The 16,739-nt window shown below is 41.8% G+C and overlaps 1 protein-coding gene across 1 annotated transcript in view; it reads right to left on the bottom strand.

Moving 5' to 3' along the window:
- The window catches only part of SEMA3C (semaphorin 3C), a 193,347-nt gene that overhangs the window by 53,659 nt on the left and 122,949 nt on the right, over positions 1-16,739 (bottom strand). Inside the window, exons 7-10 of the mRNA XM_058189868.1 lie at positions 16,456-16,575; positions 14,111-14,253; positions 9,149-9,263; positions 5,412-5,481 (exon numbers count right to left, since the gene is read on the bottom strand). Of these exons, the coding sequence (XP_058045851.1) occupies positions 5,412-5,481; positions 9,149-9,263; positions 14,111-14,253; positions 16,456-16,575 (448 nt within the window). The remainder of the gene's footprint in view (positions 1-5,411; positions 5,482-9,148; positions 9,264-14,110; positions 14,254-16,455; positions 16,576-16,739) is intronic.

Below are 16,739 nucleotides of genomic sequence, written 5' to 3'. Positions count from 1 at the left end.
CCCAACTCCAGGGGGCAGTGCTCATCTCCGTTTCAAAGCCAAAGAGCCAGCACTGTCCGAGGACGTATCCGTGGTCATGTGGCTGGCATGACTAAATGCCAAAGGCACATGGAGCGCTGTTACCTTCCCACCAAAGGGGGTCCCTTTTTTTTCCTACTTGCATTTTTTACGAACTGCTAGGTTGGCAGAAGCTGAGACACCTAACGGGAGCTCACTCCATTATACGGCACTTGGGTTTCGAACCGCTGAACTGCCGACCTTTCGATCGACAAGCTCAGCTTCTTAGCCGCTGAGGTTTATTGGTTTATTCTGCAACATCTATGTGATTAGAGGCTGTCCTGGACTTACAACAGTTCATTTAGTGACCGTTCAAAGGGGCAATGGAACAGATAAAAATGACTTGTGACTGTTTTTTCACACTTAACGACCCCTGCCACATCCCCATGGTCACGTGATCAGAATTCTGATCCTTGGCCACCAAAATGTAACCAAAACTGCTGCAGCTTTTCCTAACTCAGAGATGGCACTGATGATGTTACCTAGTTGGGTAATAAAACCTCCTCCACCCACACCACCTCCTCTCCTCTCCTCTCCTTCCTTCCTTCCTTCCTTCCTTCCTTCTTTCCAACCTCCTTCCCTCCTAGCACTGATGATGTTAGCTAGTTGGGTAATGAGACATCTGCAAGAAAAGAACCAAGCTCAGAGAGCACCAAGGACCCCACAGTCCTCCTTTTCCTCCTCTGCCTCCTCCTCCTTCCTTCCTTCCTTCCTTCCTTCCTTCCTTCCTTCCTTCCTTCCTTTCTTCCTTCCTTCCCTTCTAGCACTGATGATGTTATCTAGTCCAGGTAATGAAACGTCTGTGAGAAAACAACTAAGCTCAGAGAACACAAGGACCCCTCATTTCAACCCTGAGCTACAAATATTCTCCTTTGTCTGGTTTTGCCCATACAGTCAATTCATTCAGAAACGTATTCAGAAATATGTTATTTCAATCAATGGACTAGAATTCTATGTGGTAACATGTTCCTGAGATGGAATCAAAGGTATGGCTGCCAAATGAAATTACATTACATTCCCTGCTACAAATTATACTTGCACATCAACTTCAGAGTTAAAATATGTATTAAAATATATCTGCGGGTTTGTGGCAAATGAAACTGAATCTGAATAAACCTAATAGAGGCAGTATAAAACATCCACAGGATTTCTGCATTTCTTTGCCCAGCTCCTATGGCTGCAACCCATCTCCTACCCCACCACATGAATTAATCAAACCAAATTCCAAATTAAACATATTGGGGGGGGGGGTGTCAGAAAAATAATATCGCCCCATCTTTACTCTTAAAATTATTTCTGGCTCTTCATGGAGTGCAAGAGAGAGTCTCAGTTGTTCCAATGAAGGGTTTTTTTGTTTTTTTAATTGTTTGGAGAAAACGCATATTATCCATTCATTATGGCAAAGGACAACACAAGAAGAGAAACAAGCATATTCAGAACAAAGAGGCCTGAATACAATGAAGAAAATGAAGGGCCTCTGGTGGCTCAGGCTGCTAAGACAGTTTGTTATTAACAGCAGCTGCTTGCAATTAATGCAGGTTCAAGTCCCACCAGGCCCAAGGTTGACTCAGCCTTCCATCCTTTATAAGGTAGGTAAAATGAGGACCCAGATTGTTGGGGGCAATAAGTTGACTTTGTATATAATATACAAATGGATGAAGACTATTGCTTGACACAGTGTAAGCCGCCCTGAGTCTTCGGAGAAGGGCGGGATATAAATGCAAATTTTTTAAAAAAATGATCGAAGCTTTAGGGCAGTGATGCCACCAAATTTTGGGAGCAAAGCAAACAATAAATTGACTTTTGGTTTGAGGACTGAAAAAATAGGAAAGTGTTGTGGTCCACCAGTAGCCTGCAGAGCTGGCAACGGAATCGGACAGTGAGGAGGCTGGGGAGGATCATGGGCCAGTCCTGGAGTCAGGGGAAAGCCCGGATGAGGGTTCTGTGTCGGAGGCAGAGATGGGGCCAGGGCCATCTGGGAGCGATGCGCAGACTCCAGAGCCTCCAGAAGCTGACAGCAGAGAGGCAGAGGAACAGGAGGAGCCTGTTCCTAGTTCATGCGTGCGAAGAGATGCCAGAAGGCAAGAGCAGCTGAAGCAAAAAGGACGACTCGGGAGTAAGGCTAGGAGATGATTGGCCACTCCCATAAGGCTTAAAACACCAGCAACAGCTCTTGGGCTCTTTGTAGGAAAGCAACATTGCTACAATTATTTCTTGTCTCCTGTTTCTGAACTTTGTGGGGTTCTTGCCAAGAAAAGTCTTTGGCAGGGTGCCAAAGAAGACAAAGGTTTGCGATAAGGCCGAAGGACTTTTTCTGAAGGACTTTGTTTTGAAATGAATTTGGACTAAGCTGAAAATGAAGTAATTCTCAGCTGTTCTAATAAAATGTTTGTTTAGGACTGATTGTGTGGTAATAACAACTTGGGCCTAGGTCACAACAGAAGGGGAAGAGGAAGAAGAAGAGGAAGAGGAGGAGGAGGAGGACGGTGGGGTCCTTGGTGCTCTCTGAGCTTGGTTGTTTTCTTGCAGACGTTCCTTTACCCAAACTAAGTAACATCATCAGTGCTAAAAGGGAATGGAGTTTGCAGGGAGGAGGAGGAGGAGGAGGAGGAGGAGGAGGAGGAGGAGGAGGAGGAGGAGGAGGAGGAGGAGAAAGAGAATCATCATCATCATCATCAATGGTAGTTTGTGATGCATTTTTGAATGTTCAGTTGACTGAGTTTCATTTTTAATTAATAAAAGTTTATAATAATAATAATAATTCTGGTATGCATTAGAAATATTGCAATGGATATCTTTGAAAAGTAATAGTAAGGTAGAAGCAGATGGTGGATTATTATTTTTTTTCTTTAAAAAAATGTGTTGACATGGTTACTATTTTTTCCCTTAGTATTTGCAGAGAGTTTTATTTTTTCCACCTGTGTAACAAAATAGCTACGGTAGTAAATAGCATAGTAAAGCAGTAGTACCCCAAGGTACTCCGAAAATAACTTTTCCCCCCAAATTCAATCTTTTGAAAGTGACACAAACATGGTAAGAAATAGTAAATGGACTCATGCTGTATATCTTTTCAGACAGAAATGTCACCGTTTCTTGGAAACACATAAGGCATTGCTTTAATTGCTTTATTTGTACGGGTTAGAGGAAAGATAGAAAAAGTGTTTTAAGAAAGACCTCAAAAGAATTCAGGATGGGGACAATGAATTTTGTTCTTATGTGTGTTTTTCTCTCTCTCTCTCTCTCCCTCCCCACCTTATCTCTTTCTCTCTCTCTCTCTCTCTTTCTAACTTTCTTTTTCTGGGCCTCCTTTCAATATTAAAGATTGTTTTCCCTTTCAACAACGTCCTTGCAAAACTTTCACAAGAATTCCAGCCTTTTCATAAAGCGTTACTCCAATCCACGTCAGATTCAAAGCACATGTTTGTACAAAGGGTTTCTAAGAGAACATCAGGGGTGGGTTCTACTTACCTTTACTACTGGTTCACAACAGGATCGCACGCACATGATTGCTAATAGGGGTTATTCCTCTGCCTTGGTCCTATTAGATCTCTCAGCGGCTTTTGATACCATCGACCATGGGCTGGTGGGCGGAGCCTCCCGATGGTTTTACTACCAGTTCTATAGAACCGGTCCGAACTGGGGGCAACCCACCACATTTTGTTAAGGTCCCACCCCCCTTTTTAGGTAATGTGGTTTTGTGTTGGCTAATTCACTTATTTTCCTGTTCAACATCTATATGAAGCCGCTGGGTGAGATCATCAGTGGTTTCGGTGTGAGTTACCAACTGTACGCTGATGATACTCAGCTGTACTTTTCCACACCGGGCCACCCCAACGAAGCTGTCGAAGTGCTGTCCCGGTGCCTGGAGGCCGTACGGGTCTGGATGGGGAGAAACAGGCTCAAGCTCAATCCCTCCAAGACAGAGTGGCTGTGGATGCCGGCATCCCAGTACAGTCAGCTGCAAGTGCGGCTGACTGTTGGGGGCGAGTCATTGGCCCCAATGGAAAGGGTGCGCAACTTGGGTGTCCTCCTGGATGCACGGCTGTCCTTTGAAGACCATTTGGTGGCCGTCTCCAGGAGAGCTTTTTACCAGGTTCACCTGGTTCACCAGTTGCGCCCCTTCCTGGACCGGGATGCCCTATGCACAGTTACTCATGCTCTCGTGACATCTCGCCTGGATTACTGCAATGCCCTCTACATGGGGCTTCTCTTGAGGAGCACCTGGAGGCTCCAGTTAGTCCAGAATGCGGCTGTGCGGGTGATAGAGGGAGCCCCTCGTGGCTCCCATGTGACACCTCTCCTGCGCAGACTGCACTGGCTGCCTGTGGCCTTCCGGGTGCGCTTCAAGGTTTTGGTAACTATCTTCAAAGCGCTCCATGGCTTAGGGCCGGGTTACCTACGGGACCGTCTGCTGCCACTGATTGCCTCCCACCGACCTGTGCGCTCTCACAGGGAGGGACTCCTTAGGGTGCCGTCTGCCAGGCAGTGCCGACTGGCGACACCCAGGGGAAGGGGCTTCTGTGGGGCTCCCACCTCTGGAATGAACTTCCCCAGGACTTCGTCAACTTCCTGACCTTGAACCTTCCGCATGAGCTTAAAACACATCTATTTATTTGTGCAGGACTGGACTAGGATTTTAAGTTTTAAATTTAATTTTAGGGGGTTTTATTGTCTTAATTGTATTTTTAAATTTTGGCCTTTTCAAATAAGTTTTTTAATTAGTGTTTTTATCTTGTATTATATTTGTATTTTATCGGGCTGTAAACCGCCCTGAGTCCTTTGGGAGATAGGGCGGTATAAAAATTTGAATAAATAAATAAATAAATAAATGGCATAGCCCAGTAATTTTATTTTCTAGCAATATTACAAACCATTGCCTTTAATATTATATTAAAATCAGCTGCATGAGAATATTCTATAGAGCTAAGAACACCAGGTTGAAGAACATCTAAGAATGTTTTGTACGACACTACACAACGTATAGAATAGAAAAATAGAATACAGTTGGAAGGGACCTTGGAAGTCTTCTACTCCAACCGCCTACTTAAGCAGGAAATCCTACACCACTTCAGACAAATGGTTATCCAACCTCTCTCTCAAAAACGTCCAGTGTTGGAGCATTTGCAACTTCTGGAGGCAAGTTGTTCCATTGATTAATTGCTCTGTCAGGAAATTTCTCCTTAATTCTAAGTTGCTTTTCTCCTTGATTGGTTTCCACCCATTGCTTCTTGTCCTGCCCTCAGGTGTTTTGGTGAATAGCTTGATTAATCACATCACTCTAAATAGCTAAGTCTTCCACACCCATGCAAATCTTATTTTGAGCTTTTTTTCTTAAAATAGATATGAAGGATTACCTGGAAGTTGTGAAAATGCCATATATAAGTGTTGTTCTCGGGTTTTCTGTTTCCAGTAGAAAAACATCCTCTGTAAGAATACAAGAGTTGCTAAGTGAACCAACAAATACAACTTTGTGGTTTCTAGATCTTTGCCTTCTTCTATTTTTTTTTTAAATGAGTCACCGAAAAACTTATCCCTAGAAATTAAAATACACAGACGTTCAAACGACTAAAAAGTAAGCACAGATGTAAAGGAAAGGTCAGAATCTTGCCACCATAACATTATAAAATCGTTCATGAAATCTAAAAGGATAGGTTCCATAAGGAACAGGTGTTTATTCTATTGGAAGGCAGTTTCACCTACCCATGGAACAGAAATTGCATTGTAATAGGCTGTCTTAAATTAGGTATAATGATATTTATATGGTTTGCTTGGCATTAACTAAATGAAACAGTTTAGTGTGCCAGGAAGAATATTCAGATTTACAAAAAACATTCCTAAACAATGTTTAGCTTTAGGAACTAAACAATCCTATATATCTCTATATTTCTCTCTAGCTCTGTCTGTCTCTGTCTGTCTGTCTGTCTGTCTGTCTATCCATCCATCCATCCATCCATCCATCCATCCATCCATCCATCCATCCATCCATCTCTATAACTATCTATCTATCTATCTATCATCTATCTATCGCTATAACTATCTAGCTATCACTATCTGTCATATCTATCTACCTATCATCCATCCATCCATCCATCCATATCTATCTATCTATCTATCTATCTATCTATCTATCTATCTATCTATCTATCTATCTATCTATCTATCTATTTCTATAGCTATCTATCTAGCATCTATCTATCATATCTATCTACCTATCTACCTATCATCCATCCATCTATCTATCTATCTATCTATCTATCTATCTATCTATCTATCTATCTATCTATCTATCTATCTATCTATCTATCTATCTATCTATCTATCTATCTATCTATCTATCATCTACCTACCTACCTACCTATTTATATCTTTATAACTATCTATCTATCTATCTATCTATCTATCTATCTATCTATCTATCTATCTATCTCTGTAACTATCTATCTAGCATCTATCATATCTATCTACCTATCATCTATCTATCTATCTATCTATCTATCTATCTATCTATCTATCTATCTATCTCTATAATTATCTATCATCTATCTACCTACCTTCCTACCTACCTATTTATATCTCTATAACTATATATATCTCCTATCTATCTATCTATCTATCTATCTATCTATCTATCTATCTATATCTATCTCAATATCTATCTATCTATCTATCTATCTATCTATCTATCTATCTATCTATCTATCTATCTATTTATCTATCATCTAAAATAAACCTAGAAATTACTCATCCACAGTTTGCACCCAGATACTAGACTGGATCAGACATGTGATTTCTATCATAAATTGCACAAAAGCTCTTTTCCAGTTGTGATAATTCTGTGGTTTGCGGAATTATTCCTCTTGTTGGGCCCATTCAATGTGAATCTGCTTTTGCAATCTATTTATTCATTTGGGGCTTAGATGGCTTTGGTGACTGTGGGTTACTCATATGCACCAGAGTTGGAAGGGACCTCGGAGGTCTTTTAGTCCAACCTCCCACTTAGGCAGGAAACCCTACACCACGTCAGACAAATGGTTGTCTAGTCTCTTCTTAAAAATCTCCAGTGTTGGAGCATTCACAACTTCTGAAGGAAACTCTTTCCAATGATTGCTTATTCTCACTGTCAGGAAATTTCTCCTTAGTTCTGGGTTGCTTCTCTCCTTGATTAGTTTCCACCCGTTGCTTCTTGTCCTGCCCTCGGGTGCTTTGGAGAATAGATTGACCACCCCCCTCTTCTTTGTGGCAACCCACCAGAATCCCTATTCTTGTGGATAACAAGAATACGAATCCCTAAAGATCCTCAAACATTTGGGCTACCTCCCTTTGAGATATCATGAACTTTTGGTGATTCTAGACTAAGAAGAATGCAAAGTTGTTGAGCTACTGACAGGGATGCTGGCACCTTCCCCAGAGAAAATAAAACACCAATGACTTCATCTGGGATCACAGACAATGAGATCATTTGGGATACCCCACCAGGGACCCCAAACCTCTCCTTATTATAACCTAAGGATGGTGTATAACTAGCCCCCGCCCCCCAGCTCACACCGCCACGAACTAATGGAGACAAAAAAAGATAGTCCAGAAATAAATGAGTTGAAGCAAAACTTCTTGTAAACTGTTAGATGGACCCAGCTAATTTTCTCATCGTGTTTTGCCTTTCCAATGGCGCGTAAGAAAGTGCCTGAGGAACTGGCTTTGCTAAGAAGGGTATGTATATATGTATTTAAGGATGCAGACCTCTGCATTGTCAAATTTAGACAATCTCGTGGTGGCCACTTTAGGAAGGTGGGTATTGTGCGAGTGCGAGCCAGTTTCCAGGCTTCCTCTGCTCCCGACAAAACTGAGTTTTGCAAACAACCTATTTCCAACAGAAGTCCATTCTTTGATGTTGTGGTGGAAACTCTCACCCATGTGCCCATACGATGTCCCTTTCATGATGCCCCAAGATGTGGTTTGATTGCCCTCAATCATTTACAACTACGAGGACCACGAAGATAAATTTTATGCTTATGTTTTTTTAAAGGACACTAACCCTACACTCCTGTATCAGGTAGCCAAGAGTGAAATCCAGCAGGTTCTGACAGGTTCTGGAGAACCGGTAGCAGAAATTTTGAGGAGTTCAGAGAACCAGCAAATACCACCTCTGGCGGGCCCCAGAGTGGGGTGGGAATGGAGATTTTGCAATATCCTTCCCTCCGGAATGGGGAGGGAATTGGGATTTTGCAGTATCTTTCCCCTGCCACACCCACCAAGCCACACCACGCCCACCAAGCCATGCCCACAGAACCGGTAGTAAAAGAATTTGGATTTCACCACTGAGGCAGCCCAATATTTTCACCAAGTTATGTGACTGCACAATTTTTTTAAGTACAGGTAGTCAGTGGTGGGTTTCAATTTTTTTTTACTACCGGTTCTGTGGGTGTGGCTTGGTGGGTGTGGCTTGGTGGGCGTGGCAGGGGAAGGATACTGTAAAATCTCTATTCCCACCCCACTCCAGGGGAAGGATACTACAAAATCTCCATTCCCATCCCACTCTAGGAGAAGGATACTGCAAAATCCCCATTTCCTCCCCATCGGCTGGGACTCGGGAGGCAGAGAATAGATGGGGGCGGGGCCAGTCAGAATTTTTACTACTGGTTCTCCAAACTACTCAAAATTTCTGTTACCAGTTATCCAGAACTGGTAAGAACCTGCTGCAGATAGTCCTCAACTGTTTGGCACCGTAGGTGATGGCGATGATCTTTACGATCACCAACCTCTGGATTATGTGGAATCGCTAGGACAGCTTAAATCTGCTGTCCAGCGGTTCGAAAAAACCCCTCTTCGGGAGAAGAAGAAGTGGTGAGCTGAGGGCAGAGGTAGAGCTTCCCTAAAGCCCCTGAGAAAAAAGGGGTTTGAAGAGTTAAGTTCCCTCCAGCAACCCGAAGTGCTCCAGATCCGAGGATCCAAAACCCAGCCCTTTCTTGAAGTAAAAAACCAGCTATAATTATTTAAGCATTTACAGTTTTCTTTCCAGGCTGATCGCGGGCAAAGCCACCACTGAAACCCACCACTGATAAGAGTCAAATTATGAAAAGGTTGCCACTTGTACCTAATTCATCAAAATAGGTCTCAGTGCCATCTTCATCCATGACCGAACACACCAGCCTTGCCTTCAAATAAGTGGTCCATTTGTTGACCAGACTTCGCTGTCCACCTGTGTCATTCTGCCAAAAAAGAAGAAGAAGGATCTAGATTATGGAAGGATGACTTTGATGTCTCTTAGCATTTTTTGAAATGATGAAGGATTAATTGAATGGATCACGGTCTACTGCTGTATGGGTAGGCCTCAACTTACGACTGCAATGGAGCCCAAAATTTCTCTTGCTAAGTGAGAAATTTGTTAAGGGAGTTTCGCCCCATTCGACGCCCTTTCTCGCCACACTTGTTAAGTGAACCACTGCCATTGTTAAATGAGTAACATGGTCATTAAGTGAACCCGGTTCCCTTGTTGTCTTTGCTTGTTGGAAGGTCGCAAAAAGGGATCGCATGACCAGGGGACACTGCGATTCATCGTAAATATGAGTCAGCTGTCACACATTTGAATGTAAATCACGTGACCCTGGAGAGGCGACAGTGGTCCTAAGGGTGAAAAATGGTCCTAACTCACTTTTTTTTGGTGCCATTGTAACTTCAAACGGTCACTAAATGAACTGATGTAAGTTGAGAACTATCTATATTTGCTGGAGAGGAGGGACTTTGTAAAGGTTGTACAAAACAAAATAAAACAAAACAAAACAATGAAACAGAACAGAAAGGAAAAGAATGGAACGGAACAGAACAGAAAGGAACGGAACGGAATGGAATGGAATGGAACAGAACAGAACAGAATAATGAAACAGAACAGAAAGAAAAAGAACAGAACGGAACGGAACAGAACGGAACAGAACGGAACAGAACGGAACAGAACGGAATAATGAAACAGAACAGAAAGGAAAAAAACAGAACGGAATGGAACGGATAGGAACGGAATGGAACAAAACAAAACAAAACAAAACAAAACAAAACAAAACAAAACAAAACAAAACAAAACAAAACAAAACAAAACAAAACAATATACCAATGCCTAGAGTCAGAACTATTAAAAATGTGGATGCATTTGGACATTAGTTTAAAGAGAGAAGGACTTCTTGTCTGGTAAACTTAATTATTATAGGGTTAAATTTTGTCCCTTTATAGGAAAGTGACTTATGACAGCATTTTTGTCAATTACATCCACCCCACCCCACCCCTCTCTCTCTCTTTCTTTCTTTCCCTGTCTATTCTTCCTCTTTGGATGCATCATAAACAGATTTGTTTAAGTTTTTGAATGTATCTGTTACTTCCCATCAGAATAATCCCCGCTGTATTTGATAGGTATTAACCAATAAATTTGCTTACTGAGCAATTAAACCCATTAAGAGATTTGAAGGAAGCTACAAAAATCGCTTGCTGAAGAAAATAATTTTAAATCAAATGACACAGGCATTAAAAAACAACAACAGCTACCACCATGGGATAACGTTGAAGGATTGCACCTTATTTAGATAGCTACTGATTTATTGCTGATTGGACATCAGTGTACATAGTTTTATGCCCTTCCTTTGTGGCTGTTCTCTCCTGTCTTTGTGCTTTTAATTTATCGCCTCATTGAATTGCAAAGTGCTAATTAAACTTGTGATCCGACAGTGTTTCTACAATGGGAAGACTGTGACTTTCCAACATCGCTCCCATCCTTCCTGTGTTGAAATGGACTTATTAAAGTAGTCTTGGTCTTGGGCCAACTCTCTGCATAAGATTCTCAATGCCAAATTGTAAGAACGTCATCAGAAATGCAACACACACACACACACACATTCAGATCACAATCTTTCGCAGCCTGTTTTTCAGAGGATTCGAGGAAAGAAAAAAATAATGCGTCCCAAATCTTCAAAGGAATCACCTGGCCTTCATTAGAGGCAGCACTGATATCATCATGTTTGGTATCTCCTGGAAAAATATCTCCAGGCGCTTTATCAAAACAAAAAAATAATAATTAAAAATAAGAAGAATAAAATAGCAGTGCAAAATCTAGGTCACGGGTCGTGTTCTGGCAAAGATTAATCAACTCAAAAGCACAACATTTTTTTAAAAACACACACACACACGTACAAAGGAGCTATTCTAGCGCCCATCCCTTTCAAATAAGCAAACCAACCTCCTTAGAATATTAGATCATGCGCTGGATATGAAAAGGAGATTAAAGATTTAAGAATGCTGAAGGTTTTTTTTAATATTTGAACGTTTAATTATCTTTTTATGGGAAAACAACAGTAATCCGTGCCAACGACGGCACAGCTGGGTCAAATTCTAAAATGCCCATTTCCAGCCTCTTGGCATTGGCACGATTCAAGTAGTCCTCATCTTACGGCCACCACGGAGCCCAAAATTTCAGTTGCTAAGCGAGGCAGTGGTTGAGTGAGCTTTGCTCCATTTTACGACCTTTCTTGCCACCGTTGTTAAGTAGATTCCTGCAGTTGTTAAGTTAGGAACACGGTTGTTAAGCGAACCTGCGTGTCAGAAGGTCGCAAAAGATGGTCACAAGACCCCAGGACACTTCAACCGTCATAAATGTGAGTTGGTTACCAAGCCTCTGTATTTGGGTCATGAGACCAGATGGATGCTACAACGGTCATAAGTGAGAAAAGCAGTCATAAATCCTTATTTTTCAGTGCCACTGTAACCTTGAATGGTCATTAAATGAATGTTTGTAAGTTGAAGGACATCTGTACTGTTTGTGGTTTCTACCACCGAGTGGTAGAAGGACGAGGTTTTATGAAATGATTTCTATTTTTATGTTCTTCAATTTATGGAGAAGAAAACTACTGAAATCATCATTAGGTTGCAGACATTTTTGGTATAATCAGGCATGATTGATTTACAGCTCCCCTTCTTCTGGCTGCTCCTGAGCTTGGGTTATTATTTATTTATTTATTTATTTATTAATTATTATTATTATTATTATTATTATTATTATTATTATTATTATTATTATTATTATTATTATTAATTCGATTTTTATACCGCCCTTCTCCCGAAGGACTCAGGGCGGTGTACAGCCAAAATAAAACAAACAATACAATATACAATTAAAACCCAAATTAAAAAACTTATTACACCATTGGCCTAAAATTTTAAAACATATTAAACTAAAAAACCCATTAAAATTCATAATAAAAATTTAAAAACCCAATAAAAACCCAATAAAATTTAAGCTTATTTAAAGGTTATTTACAGTGGTGGGATTCAACCAGTTTGCACCACTTCGGGAGAACCGGTTGTTAATTTTCTGAGCAGTTTGGTGAACTGGTTGTTGGAAGAAATTATTAGGGCAGAGAACCGGTTGTTAAATTATTTGAATCCCACCACTGGTTATTTACATTCGTCGTTTACAAACAGAAACATGTTTACAACTCTGCTACCCTTCAAAATGACCTTGACTATGTATCTGAATGGTCAAACAATTGGCAACTCCAAACCTCTGCTCACAAATGCTCAGCCCTGCACATTGGCAATAGAAATAAGAACTTCAAATATTTGCTGGCTGGCAACGATCTAAAAACTGACCCACACTCTGTCAAGGACCTAGGAGTACTCACTTCGAAAGATCTAAGTCCCAGAGTTCACTGTAACATCATTGCAAAAAAGGCATTAAGAGTTGTCAATCTTATTTTACAAAGTTTTCTCTCTGGTAACGCTATACTTCAAACTAGGGCATATAAAAACCTTTGCCAGACCTGTACTTGAATACTGCTCACCTGCCTGGAACCCTCACTGCATTTCAGACATCAATACATTAGAGGGGGTCCAGAGGTATTTTACTAGGAGAGTTCTCAAATCTTCTGCTCGAAATAAAATTCCGTATACCACCAGGGTTGAAATTTTAGGTCTGGAAAGCCTCAAACTATACCGTCTACGTTCCGACCTATGTTTAGTTCATAAGATTATTTACCAAAAGGTCCTACCTGTAAATGACTACTTTAATTTCAACCATAATAACACAAGGGCTATCAATAGATTCAAACTCAATGTAATTCGCTCTAATCTTGATTGTAGGAAACATGACTTCTGCAATAGAGTAGTAAATGTCTGGAACACTCTACCAAGGGGTGAAATTCAGCAGGTTGTGACAGGTTCTGGAGAACTGATAGTGGAAATTTTGAGCAGTTCAGAGAACTGGCAAATACCACCTCTGGATGGTCCCAGAGGGAGGTGGGAATGGAGATTTTTGTAATATCCTTCCCCTGGAGTGGGGTGGGAATGGAGATTTTGCAGTATCCTTCCCCTGCCATGCCTACCAAATCAAGCCACGCCCACCAAGCCATGCCCACAGAACCGGTAGTAAAAAAATTTGGATTCACCACTGACTCTATCTGATCCTATTGTTATAGTCTGTCTAACCCCCCATACCTTTTACCTTAAACTGTCTACCATGGACCTTTCATGTTTTTAAGAGGTCCCTAAGGGGGCTGTGCATAAGCTCACCAGCATGCCTACCATCCCTATCCTACTGTTTCCAATTCTATGTAATCATTCTATGCATTTATGGCTATGTTTTGCCGATTTATATCCTTTTTTGTTTTGTTTTGGAGCATTCACAACTTCTGCAGGCAAGTTGTTCCACTGATTAATTGTTCTAACTGTCAGGAAATTTCTCCTTAGTTCTAAGTTGCTCCTCTCCTTGATCAGTTTCCACCCGTTGCTTCTTGTTCTACCTTCAGGTGTTTTGGAGAATAGTTTGACTCCCTCTTCTTTGTGGCAACCCCTGAGATATTGGAACACTGCTATCATGCCTCCCCTAGTCCTTCTTTTCATGTCGGTGTCTATACTGTCACATGTTTCCTTGTTCTTGCTGACAAATAAAATAAATAAATAGATGTCACAATTTTAGATGTCTAATTGACCTGATAAAAAGAATTCTAGGATATCTTTTCCTCTTATCCCATCAACTGTGACTCGTTCACCTCCTTAGAAACATATGGACGACTTTGCTTACGGGACATATTCTGGCAATCATGGAGTGGATCTGCTTGGTGGTGCCACTGTTGTCCATCAGCTTCTCTTTGAAGAAGAAGTACACTTTCGCATCGTTGGGGTCGGTGCCATCTGGGATGAGATGAGCATCCACAAAGATGGGCTCTAAAATAAAAAAAACACAAACAAAGAAGCACACATCAATGAGAAGCACAAGTTTGCCACAAAGAAGAGGGGGGCCGACCTATTCTCCGAAGCACCCAAAGGCAGGGTCAGCAGCACAGGAACATCTGATGTATTCTAGCAGGACTGTCCCAAAGGGGCTTTTTCCAAGAGGCAACTGGACTTGCTGGTTTTTCTTTGCAAGCCGTTTCGCTTCTCATCCAAGAAGCTTCTTCAGCTCTGACCGGATGGTGGGGATTGTTTGGATCCTTGAGGCCCCTTGGAAGTCTATCTGTGCTCTCAGGGTCACCTAAGTGATGCAAATGGGTGTGGAGCCTTAATATAATATAACAACGGAGTTGGAAGGGACCTTGGAGGTCTTCTAGTCCAACCCCCTGCCCAGGCAGGAAACCCTACACCACTTCAGACAAACGGTTTTCCAGCATCTTCTTAAAACCATCCAGTGTTGGAGCATTCACAACTTCTGGTGGCAAATTGTTCCATTGATTAATTGTTCTCACTGTCAGGAAAGTTCTCCTTAGTTCTAAGTTGCTTCTCTCCTTGATGAGTTTCCCCCCATTGCTTCTTGTTCTACCCTCAAGTGCTTTGGAGAACAGCCCGACTCCCACTTCTCTGTGGCAGCCCCTGAGATATTGGAAGACTGCTATCATGTCTCCCCTAGTCCTTCTTTTTATTAAACTAGACATACCCAGCTCCTGCAACTGTTCTTCATATGTTCTAGCCTCCAGTCCCCTAATCATCTTTGTTGCTCTTCTCTGAGCTCTTTCCAGAGTCTCAACATCTTTTTTACATCGTGGCGACCAAAACTGGATGCAATATTCCAAGTGTGGCCTTACCAAGGCATTATAAAGTGGCACTAACACTTCACGTGACCTTGATTCTATCCCTCTTGTTTATGCAGCCCAGAACTGTGTTGGCTTTTTTAGCAGCTGCTGCACACTGCTTGGAACTGCTGAAAGGAGTTGTGTTGTAGACTGGAGATAGATAATGTCACGTCCCTTCCCCAATTTTGAGAGGGGGGCTGTTCAATCTGGACATAGAGGGCCTCTTTGACTTCCTCTTTCAAACCATTACTGCTTCCCTAAAACCCAAAGGTGGTTTTTCAGGAGGCAACTGGACTTTCTGGTTTTTCTTTGAAGACGTTTCGCTCCTCATCCAAGAAGCTTTTTCCGCTTTGACTGGATGGTGAGGGAACGGAAGGATTTATACTCCTTGCAGCAGTGGTGGGATTCAAATAATTTAACAACTGGTTCTCTGCCCTAATGACCAGCTGGGTAGGCATGGCACAATGGTCATGTGACTGTATGGGCGTGGCCAACTCAACATCACTCACATCGATGGGCGCTTCACCTTAGTTGTTACAATGTAAGAAGGGTTAACCAGAGAGGCAGTTTCTGTAAGGAGGGCAATAAAGTTTAGGTTAGAAACAACAGCAGAATGTTTCCTTCCTGCCTTCCTTACAGGATTAGTCCTGTAAAGTGGACAAAATCAAAATGAGATTTCTTCCAACAACCGGTTCTCTAAAACTGCTTAGAAAGTTAACAACCAGTTCTCCCGAATAGATGTGAACCGGCTGAATCCCATCACTGCCTTGCAGACATTTGCATTCTTTTAGCGAGTCGTTGAGGCCACTCGGACTTCCTTTGTTTTTCTTTGAAGACGTTCCGCTTCTCATCCAAGAAGCTTCTTCAGAAGAGCTGAAGAAGCTTCTTGGTTGACAAGCAAAACGTCTTCAAAGAAAAATCAGAAAATCCAATTGCTTCTTGAAAAAAGCACCTTTGGGACAACCATGACCTGGATGACTGACAGTATCCATAGAATCAGAGTCAAAGAAGCTTCTTGGATGAGAAGCGAAACGTCTTCAAGGAAAAACCAGAAAGTCCAGTAGCTTCTTGAAAAAAGCACTTGTGGGTCAACCATGACCTGGATGACTGAGAGTCTCCATAGACATCTAGCAGGACTTCGTATTGCTGCAGATTCAAAGGCAACAAAGTTCCTTTGGCTTGCGACTCCATAACTCAAAAACCTCTTACCCCAAGAGTGTGGAGCCTACTATTTTCTAACGCTGGGTTGCTGTTTTTTTTTCCTGATGCACATGATAAAATATTCTGCCCAGAGCCAAAGAACTCTTTATTCACTCTTTGGGGGAGCAAAGTCAACAGAGTGTGAGCGAGAACGTCTTACCACTTAGCCATTTCGAGTTGTGCTGGTCGGTCCTCACTGCATTCCGTCTGGTTAAGCTGCGAAAAATGGCCGCGTCGGTGCCCATGAAATCAATATACATGGCTGAAAATAGCTCTTGGTCTGCAGAAAGGGAAAGGAGCAAGAGGAAAAAGTGAACGCATATCCTGCGGGGTATGGAGGAATTTTTAAGAACTTGTTTCCCTACGATCTGGCCCAGTTTTCTAAATTTGTAGCAGCTGAAAGGATATCTCCCAAATCGTGGTTTAAAAAGTGCCAACCACGGA

This window comes from Ahaetulla prasina, chromosome 7, assembly GCF_028640845.1.
Source record: "Ahaetulla prasina isolate Xishuangbanna chromosome 7, ASM2864084v1, whole genome shotgun sequence".
Taxonomy (NCBI): Eukaryota; Metazoa; Chordata; class Lepidosauria; order Squamata; family Colubridae; genus Ahaetulla; species Ahaetulla prasina.
The sequence above is the reverse complement of the archived record's forward strand: the minus strand, read 5'-3'. Positions and strand labels throughout refer to the sequence as shown.